General features: G+C 45.9%; 1 protein-coding gene across 1 annotated transcript in view; it reads left to right on the forward strand.

The window, feature by feature from the left end:
• The first annotated feature begins 4301 nt into the window (after positions 1–4301).
• Positions 4302–10579, forward strand: part of asl (argininosuccinate lyase) — a 39619-nt gene continuing 33341 nt past the window's right edge. Inside the window, exons 1-2 of the mRNA XM_043718575.1 lie at positions 4302–4566; positions 9299–9493. Of these exons, the coding sequence (XP_043574510.1) occupies positions 4552–4566; positions 9299–9493 (210 nt within the window). The 5' untranslated portion in view covers positions 4302–4551. The remainder of the gene's footprint in view (positions 4567–9298; positions 9494–10579) is intronic.

The following is a 10579-nucleotide window of genomic DNA, read 5'->3' on the forward strand; positions in this document are numbered from 1 at the left end:
TCCACGCCTTAAGTTCACCGACCTTATTTCTGATACTCATTGCGTTGGAGTATTCACACTTGAGCTCATCTCTGTGTCCGCAAGTATTCCCTGTCTGTGCTACCTTCTTCACAGCCTCCCTACATTCTTGGACATCCTGACAAACAGCTAGCCTACTTGCTGGACTACAAGTCCGGATCCCATCCCCCTGCCAAATTAGTTTAAACCCCCGCCGAAGAGTGCTAGCAAACCCATCTCCCAGGATATTGGTGCCCTTCTGGTTCAGGTGCAACCCGTCCTGCTTGTACAGGACCCACCTTCCCCAGAATGCAGTCCAATTGTCCAAATACCTGAAGCCCTCCCTCCTACACCATCATTACAGCCACGTGTTCAACTGCTCTCTCTCCCTATTCCTTGCCTCACAGTCGCGTGGCACCGGCAACAACCCAGAGATGACGACTCTGTCCGTCCTAGCTTTTAGCTTCCAGCCTAACTCCCTGAGCTCCTGAATGACCTCCCCACCCCTCTTCCTACCTATGTTGTTGGATCGCAAAATGTTTTGAAATGGTGTATTCAGCTGGGAGTGTCATTGACTTCTCCCATCTGGGCTGCACTTTAACACAGCAACTGGGACCCATGTGAAATCTAGATTCAGAGCGTTTCTGGCCTCTGTGGTAAAAGAGTTCGGAATGGTGATCCCCAGAACTCTTTGACATTTCTCTCCATCAGGAGGAAATTGTTAAGTGTTATTCAATATCTGGATGTACTTACTAGAGGAGCAATACTTGACCTACTGCTGGGAAATAAGGCAGGGCAAGTGGCTGAGGTGTTAGTGGGGAAGAACTTTGGGGCAAATGATCATAATTATATCAGTTTCAAAATAGTTATGGAAAAGGATAGAACTGATCAAAAAGTTAAAATTCTAAATTGGACTTTAGCCAATGATAACGGTATCAGATGGAGACTTCCAAAAGTTAGTTGGGGCAGGCTGTTCACTGGTAAAGGGATGGCTGGGATGTGGGAGGCCTTTAAAAATGAGATGACGGAAGTTCAGAGACAGTATGTTCCTGATATTGTGAAAGGCAAGGCTGGTCGGTGTAGGGATGGGTGCTGGATGATTAGACAAATTGAAGCTTTGATCAAGAAAAAGATGATAGGTACAGATGGCTGGGATAGTGTGAATCCCTCGGGAATTATAAGGGCAGTAGGAGTATACTTAAGCGGGAAATCAGAAGGGCACAAGGGGGACATGAGATAGCTTTGGCAAACAGGGTTAAGGAGAATCCAAAGATTTTATAAGAACGTTAATTCCAAAAGAGTAACTGGGGAGGACTAGAGCCCCTTAAAGATCAATGCGGCCTTCTATGTGTGGAAGCACAGGAGATGGGTGAGATACTAAATGAGAATTTTGCGTCAGTATTTACTGTGGAGAAGGATATGGAAGCTAGAAAACTTGGAGAAATAAATAGTGATATCTTGAAAAGTGTCCAGATTACAGAAGAGGAAGTGTTGGACATTTTAAAATACATAAAGGTGGATAAATCCCTGGCACCCCAGGTGTACCCGAGAACTCTGTGGGAAGCTAGGCAAGTGATTGGTGGGATTCTTACTGAGATAGTTGTGGCATCGATAGTCACAGGTGAGGTGCCGGAAGACTGAAGGTTAGCTAACGTGATGCCACTATTCAAGAAAGGTGGTAAGGAAAAACCAGGGAACTATAAACCGGTGAGCCTGACAACAGTGGTGGGTAACTTGTTGGTGGGGATTCTGAGGTACAGGATTTATGTGTATTTGGAAAGGCAAGGACTGATTAGGGATAGAAAACATGGCTTTGTGCATGGAAAATCATGGTTTCACTAACTATTGAATTTTCTGAAGAAGTGACAAAGGAGATTGATGAAGGCAGAGTGGGGAATGTTGTTTCTGTTGACTTCAGCAAGGCAGACTGATTAGCAAGGTTAGATCACATGGGATCCGGGGGAGCCAGACAATTGGATGCAAAATTGGCTTGAAGATAACGAGATAAAGGGTGGTAATAGAGGGCTGTCTTTCAGATTGGAAGCCTCTGTCCACTGCTTTTTGTCATTTATATAAATGATTTGGGTGTGAATGCAGGAGGTATGGTTACTAAGTTTTCAGTTGACACCAAAATAGGTGGTGTTGTGGACAGTGAAGATGATTATCTCAGAGAACAATGGGACATTGGTCAGATGAGCTAATGGGCTAAAGAGTGGCAAATGGAGATTTCCTGCCCCACCAGACATATCTAGTCCTATCTCGACTCCACCTTTCCCCCTTGGTTCAGGCACTTTCCACCTACACCAACCATGCTCTCCACCTCTTCAGTAACTTCTAGTTCCCCAGCCCCAGCGCTTTATCTTCACCATGGATGTGCAGTCCTTCTACACGTCCATACTTCACAAGGATGGCCTTAAGATCCTCAGCTTCTTTCTCTCCAACAGAGCTATCCAGGCTCCCTCCACCAATACCCTCTTCCGCCTCACCAAACTAGGCCTCATCCTTAATAACTTTTCCTTTGACTCCTCCTATTCCCTCCAAATCCAGATGGTGGCCACGGGCACTGGTATGGGTCCGAGCTGCACCTACCTTTTTGTCAACTACACCAAACAGTCCTCTCCTCCAACATAGTTTACTGCATCAGGTGCTCCCAATGTAGTCTTCTCTACATCGAGGAGACCAAACATAAACTTAGGAAATGGTTTGCCGAACATCTCAGCCAGGCCCACAGGGGCTGATCGGATCTCCCAATCACTGCCCATTTTAATTCCCCTTTCCACTCCCTTTCCAATATGACCATCCTTGGCCCCCTTCACTGCCACAGTGAATCAAACTACAAATTGGAGGAACAGTACCTCATCTTCTGCCTGGGCTGCCTACAGCCCGGAGGACTCATCGTGAGGTTCTCCAATTTCAAGTAACCTCCCCTCTCATCACCCAACTCCCTTCCCAGCCCCTTCCCCTCCCTACAATTCCACTTACCAATACTTCTGTTCAGCCACCAACCATCCTTTCATTCCTCCCATCGACCAACTGGGTTGTACTCTCTACCTGTCTTCACCTAGGTAAAAACAATGACTGCAGATGCTGAAAACCAGATTCTGGATTAGTGGTGCTGGAAGAGCACAGCAGTTCAGACAGCATCCAAGGAGCAGCGAAATTGACGTTTCGGGCAAAAGCCCTTCATCAGGAATAAAGGCAGAGAGCCTGAAGCATGGAGAGATAAGCTAGAGGGAGGTGGGGGTGGGGAGAAAGTAGCATAGCGTACAATAGATGAGTGGGGGAGGGGATGAAGGTGATAGGTCAGGTAGGAGAGAGTGGAGTGGATAGGTGGAAAAGGAGATAGGCAGGTAGGTCAAATCCGGACACGTCATGGGGACAGTGCTGAGCTGGATGTTTGGAACTAGGGTGAGGTGGGGGAAGGGGAAATGAGGAAGCTGTTGAAGTCCACATTGATGCCCTGGGGTTGAAGTATTCCGAGGCGGAAGATGAGGCGTTCTTCCTCCAGGCGTCTGGTGGTGAGGGAGCGGCAGTGGGGGAGACCCAGGACTTCCATGTCCTCGGCAGAGTGGGAGGGAGAGTTGAAATGTTGGGCCACAGGGTGGTGTGGTTGATTGGTGCGGGTGTCCCGGAGATGTTCCCTAAAGCGCTCTGCTAGGAGGCATCCAGTCTCCCCAATGTACAGGAGACCGCATCAGGAGCAACGGATACAATAAATGATATTAGTGGATGTGCAGGTAAATCACTACTTCACCACCCTTACCCTGCCACCCCCTTTATCTGCAGCTCCCTTGACACCCACCCCCAGTCCTGAAGAAGGCTTACACCAAAAATGTTGATTTCTCCATTTCCTGATGCTGCCTGGCTTCCTGTGTTCTTCCAGCCTCCTGTTCCTCTTCCTTGGATTCCAAGGTATCTGCAGTTTTTTTTATTGTTCCGTTCCCTTCCTCAACATGTCTATTTCCATTTCTGGAGATAGATTGGCCAATGATATCCATTACAAACCCACATTTACTTTGACTATACAGCCTTACACTATGCTTCCTGTAAAGACTTCATCCTATTCTCCCATTATAAGTAAGATAAACCTAAATTCAAGTGAATAAAGTTTCGAACGCAGAGCTCAGCATCACAGAGAACACCATCGCACACTGAGCCTGTCAGCGGAGACAGGTTTATTTTGTGTCAGGGCTGGGTAAACGTGAGTGCTTTATATTCAGTTCGGAATGATTGTGACAGGTTTGAATGTGGACTACGAGTCCCAGCAGCCTCCGTTAGAGATTTGCATTCCGCTTCCTGGAGCTGGGAGTTTCTGAGCTGAAACAGGTTAGAATTGAACTCACAGAGAGAGAGAGAGAGAGGCAGCTGTTAGCCCTGACAGTGTGTTTCACAGAGTGCTGTAACCCGTCTAAAGATCGGTGTCCAGAGCTGAACTGAACATTCTGGGGCTGTGTAAACACTGATACGTGTTTATAACACAGACGGATCAAGGACATACCTCCTTTTCTGAAGGCGTGAACATATCTGCGACTGTGCTGAATCCTTGAGTTCGAAATGGCCAGTTCAAAGGTAATGTTTCACTCATCGTGGTTTTAAATTCAAGAGTTAGCTCCACTGTTACAGGTCAAGGGGAGGTTGTCTCCTGCTGTTGTGATTTTCCCTTTGCCCCCTGTTATATATCTGTGCTTTTTTTTTGTTGCCTAGCTTCCTCTTATTTCGTGAATGGTGGCTCGGGAAGGTGCAGGGGCAGTAACAAACTGTTCTCACAGGGTAAAACCAATGACTGCAGATGCTGGAAACCAGATTCTAGATTAGAGTGGTGCTGGAAGAGCACAGCAGTTCAGGCAGCATCCAAGGAGCAGGAAAATCGACGTTCCGGGCAAAAGCCCTTCAGGAATAAAGGCTGAGAGCCTGAGAGGTGGAGAGATAAGCTAGAGGAGGGTGGGAGTGGGGAGAAAGTAGCATAGAGTACAATAGGTGAGTGGGGGAGGGGATGAAGGTGATAGGTCAGAGAGGAGGGTGGAGTGGATAGGTGGAAAAGAAGATAGGCCGGTAGGACAAGTCATGGGGGCACTGCTGAGCTGGAAGTTTGGAACTAGGGTGAGGTGGGGGAAGGGGAAAATGAGGAAACTGTTGAAGTCCACATTGATGCCTTGGGGTTGAAGTGTTCCGAGGCAGAAGATGAGGCGTTCTTCCTCCAGGCGTCTGGTGGTGAGGGAGTGGCGGTGAAGGAGGCCCAGGACCTCCATGTCCTCGGCTGAGTGGGAGGGGGAGTTGAAATGTTGGGCCACAGGGCAGTGTGCTTGATTGGTGCGAGTGTCCTGGAGATGTTCCCTAAAGCGCTCTGCTAGGAGGCACCCAGTCTCCCCAATGTAGAGGAGCGTGGACTGAAGTGATTTGGAGGGCTCTCACAACTGGGTGAAATCCTGATGACATTTTCCTTTTTGTACAATGTAACGTTATTAGCCAGGATGATAGTTTCCATTCAGAACACGATGAAAGCATTTGATTGAGACACCCCTTATTAACATGGGACAGCAGAGAGAGGTTACAGGATGAAAGTCTGTATTTCACTAGAGGAGACAGATACTTAAGTGTCTGTTGGTTACTTTTAATCTTGGTATCCTTATGCTTAACTTTATCCCCCACTCTCTGGGTATTGGCACGTTTGGTTAATGCCAATTGATGTCTTTTATGGCAGAGTTGTGTGTAAGTTCTTTACTTACCCTGTCTTTTCTCCTCTGTGTGGATTTGACATGCAATTTAGCAATTTGAGGTAAATCTGCTCAGTCATGAAGTGTTTTTCTGTGTGTTGCAATGCACGTTATTTTCATCAGTTCCACAAAGAGTTGCATATGTTGCTGAGCTGAACCAACCTCTGAAACATATTTAACTGGGATGTGTATTTCCTGCATCAGTTCAAATTGTTACAAAATAACTTGAAGTAATTCTTGATCATGAGCAGGAGGCATACAGTCATAGAGATGTACAGCACGGAAACAGACCCTTCAGTCCAACACATCGATGCTGACCAGACATCCCAACCCAATCTAGTCCCACCTGCCAGCACCCAGCCCATATCCCTCCAAACCCTTCCTATTCATATACCCATCCAAATGCCTCTTAAATGTTGCAATTGTACCAGCCTCCACCACATCCTCTGGCAGCTCATTCCATACATGTACCACTCTCTGTGTGAAACAGTTGCCCCTTAGGTCTCTTTTATATCTTTTCCCTCTCACCCTAAACCTATGCCCTCTAGTTCTGGACTCCCCGACCCCAGGGAAAAGACTTTGTTTATTTATCCTATTCATGCCCCTCATAATTTTGTAAACCTCTATAAGGTCACCCCTCAGCCTCCGACGCTCCAGGGAAAACAGCCCCAGCCTGTTCAGCCTCTCCCTGTAGCTCAGATCCTCCAATGCTGGCAACATCCTTGTAAATCTTTTCTGAACCCTTTCAAGTTTCACAACATCTTTCCAATAGGAAGGAGACCAGAATTGCACGCAATATTCCAACAGTGGCCTAACCAATGTGCTGTACAGCTGCAACGTGACCTCCCAACTCCTGTACTTAATACTCTGACCAATAAAAGAAAGCATACCAAACACCTTAGTGGGTGGCACGGTGGCACAGTGGTCAGCACTGCTGCCTCACAGCGCCAGAGACCCAGGTTCAATTCCTGCCACAGGCGACTCTCTGTGTGGAGTTTGCACATTCTCCTCGTGTCTGCGTGGGTTTCCTCCGGGTGCTCCGGTTTCCTCCCACAATCCAAAAATGTGAAGGTTAGGTGAATTGGCCATGGTAAATTGCCCGTAGTGTTAGGTGAAGAGGTAAATGTGGGGGAATGGGTCTGGGTGGGTTGAGCTTCAGCAGGTCGGTGTGGACTTGTTGGGCCGAAGGGCCTGTTTCCACACTGTAAGTAATCTAATCTAATCTAAACCTTCTTCATTATCCTATGTACCTGCGACTCCACTTTCAAGGAGCTATGAACCTGCACTCCAAGGTCTCTTTGTTCAGCAACATTCCCTAGGACCTTACCATTAAGTGTATAAGTCCTGCTAAGATATGCTTTCCCAAAATGCAGCACGACTTAATTGAATTTCAACAGTTGTTATTTGTATAAGGCACACCTTCTTTATAAGGGGATATATTTTATGTTTTTTATATGTTTTTTTAAGCAGTAAAGGTCTGTGATCCTTACTTCATTGGAATACTGAAGGAGAAGCAACATAACAAACACTTAATTTAAAATTGTTTTTGTCGGCTTGAAGTGTTCCATTCCCAGTTCATTCTGTGAATTGATGCAGTAACATGTGGAACCTTCACACATACTTTCTGCTTCCATTCTAACAGTCAACACCAACACATTCCTATGGAATTCAGACCCCTCCTGGCAGACTCCAGTGTGGGGAAGGGGGAAGGAGAGTTGTGGGGAGAGGGGGTTGGGGGGGAAGGTGGAATTAGGCAGTTGCAGTGTGTGGGGGAACAGTAACTCCCCGGGAATTTTTACTCGTGGATTGGTTAATTAAAAACCAGAGGACAAGCCTGCTGACCAGTTAAGGATAGTGGGCATGTCCTCTAAGCCAGAGGGCCAATAGGAACCATCAGTAGGGTGCCTTTAAAGGCAAGTGAGGATGGGGTCACGCCATTGAAGGTTGCCCTTCTCCAACATTTCTCAAAGTTAAAATAAAACCAAGAAGCCACTGTTGGCGAGTTTGGGGGAAACCTTTCCATACGGTGTCCCGTGACTCCAGCTGAAAGCCAGCAGACTGGCTGGACCTCTCTGAGGATTTCCCCTCCCTGCACCAAGGCCTGCTGCATGGAAGCCAATTCCAGCCATCTACCATATTCCCCGCTGCCCTTGGAACTTGGAAAATCCCTACCAACCTCTCTCAATTGGCCTTTAACTGATTGAGATCCCCTAACTCCCTCCCCATCCAGTAAAATGACCCAGTGTGAAGCTAGGGAACCAGCCGACAGTTGGTGCTATGACATTGTATGTAAACACACCCCTGTCAGGGGCAAAGAAATATGTCTCACCTGTTTCTAAAGGGTAGAACAAAGCAACTAAGGCTGCCAGGAGGGTTTAGAAGTTTATCTTTAGAATTAATATATTGGGACAGTTCAACAGAATATATTTCCAATTTATCATGTAATCATACCTTATTGTTTCAGCAATATAATATGGTGAATGTATTTTGGATGTAGGTTTGCTTGCTGAGTTGGAAGGTTCATTTCCAGGTTTCGTAACCCAAATACGTAACATCTTCAGTGGACCTCAGGCGAAGCAATGCTGAAAAATCCTGCTTTCTATTTATATGTTTGGGTTTCTTTGGGTTGGTGATGTTATTTCCTGTGGTGAAGTCACTTCCTGTTCCTTTTCTCAGGGGGTGGTAGATGCGATCTAACTCGATGTGTTTGTTGATAGAGTTCCGGTTGGAATGCCATGCTTCTAGGAATTCTCGTGTGTGTCTTTGTTTGGCTTGTCCTAGGATGGATGTGTTGTCCCAGTCGGAGTGGTGTCCTTTCCACTGCATCAGAACATTACTTCAACGAGCCAATACACACTGCAGCACAAAGGAACTGTGCAGAGAAGAGGCAAATCACCTACACCATATATTCAAAAAGAATGGGTACCCAATGAACACAGTCTGCCGATTTCTCAGCAACAAACCCAAACAAGCAGACAAAGCACATCCAAAAGCCCTAGCCACTCTCCCCTACATCAAAGACATCTCGGACATGACTGCCAGACTACTCAGACCCTTTGGCATCATGGTAGCCCACAAATGCACCAACACACTAAAACAGCAGCTAATGAACTTGAAAGATCCTATACAGACAACGAGCAAAACTCATGTCATTTACAAAATACAGTGCAAGGACTGTAACAAACACTACATTGGACAAACAGGCAGAAAACTAGCCACCAGGCTACATGAACACCAACTTGCCACAAAAAGACATGACCCTCTCTCACTAGTATCCTCACATATGGATGAGGAAGGACACCACTTTGACTAGGACAACACATCCATCCTAGGACAAGCCAAACAAAAACATGCACAAGAATTCCTAGAAGCATGGCATTCCAACCGGAACTCTATCAACAAACACATCGAGTTAGATCCCATCTACCACCCCCTGAGAAAAGGAACAGGAAGTGACTTCACCACAGGAAATAACATCACCAACCCAAAGAAACCCAAACATATAAATAGAAAGCAGGATTGAATTTCTTGGTATGCAAGTCAAGTCAAACTTTGCAGTAAATGCCAATGATTTTCATTTCCACTAGGAAACCAAACTATGGGGTGGAAGATTTGTAGGAACCGTTGATCCGATTATGGAGAAGTTTAATTCCTCCATATCTTATGATAAGCGAATGTGGGCTGAAGATATTAAAGGAAGCAAAGCTTACGTAAAGGCTTTAGAAAAAGCTGGATTGGTAACGAAAACGGAAATGGATCAAATTCTAAATGGGATGGACAAGGTAAGAAACTTTGCATTGAACTGACCTAACTATTAAAGTGATGAGGTCTCCTGTCGTTAACTCAACTGTAGTCTCTTAGTCTCTCCACAGTCAGTTATTGAAGAGTCTTGTGAAAGTAAAACCACTCAGAGTTTTGTTTCACTCAATTTTATTTTTGTGTTCATGTGCAAATTGTAGATTGGGATTTTCTGATTGACAGTTCATAGTTGACCTCCAATGGACAGGAAAGTGCTGGACTGATGAGCATGCCAGTGGGGCATTCCATGATAGTCTGTTTGTTCAAACCACTCACAAATGACGACTAAACTACAATGGCTGTCTCACCTCCTGATACACTGCAACATGTGGTGGTCTCAATCAAAGAATCATCAAACCCAGTAACCAGGGCATCGTGCCAGAGTAAGGAATCTGATCATTAAGAAGTTTGGATGTAGTAAGCAGATGGATGAGGTGCAGTCTGAGTTATTCTGCTTTGAAGTTTCATCGTTTATCTAAATGATTTGGATGTGAGCATAAGAGGTGTACTTAGTAAGTTTGCAGATGACACCAAAATTGGAGGTGTAGTGGACAGTGAAGAAGGTTACTTCAGATTACAATGGGATCTTATCAGATGGGCCAGTGGGCTGAGAAGTGGCAGATGCAGTTTAATTTAGATAAATGCGAGGTGCTGCATTTTGGGAAAGCAAATCTTAGCAGGACTTATACACTTAATGGTAAGGTCCTGGGGAGTGTTGCTGAACAAAGGGACTTTGGAGTCGCAGGTTCATAGCTCCTTGAAAGTGGAGTCGCAGGTAGATAGGATAGTGAAGAAGGCGTTTGGTATGCTTTCCTTTATTGGTCAGAGTATTGAGTACAGGAGTTGGGAAGTCATGTTGTGGTTGTACAGGACATTGGTTAGGCCATTGTTGGAATACAGGGTTGGAGGATCTGAGATATTGGGAGAAGTTGAAAAGCCTGGGGCTGTTTTCCCTGGAGCGTTGGAGGCTGAAGGGTAACCTTATAGAGGTTTATAAAATTATGAGGGACATGGATAGGATAAATAGACTAAGTCTTTTCCCTGGGATTTGCGGGGAGGGGGTGGTGGAG

This window comes from Chiloscyllium plagiosum, chromosome 28 (genome assembly GCF_004010195.1).
Source record: "Chiloscyllium plagiosum isolate BGI_BamShark_2017 chromosome 28, ASM401019v2, whole genome shotgun sequence".
NCBI classification, from domain to species: domain Eukaryota; kingdom Metazoa; phylum Chordata; class Chondrichthyes; order Orectolobiformes; family Hemiscylliidae; genus Chiloscyllium; species Chiloscyllium plagiosum.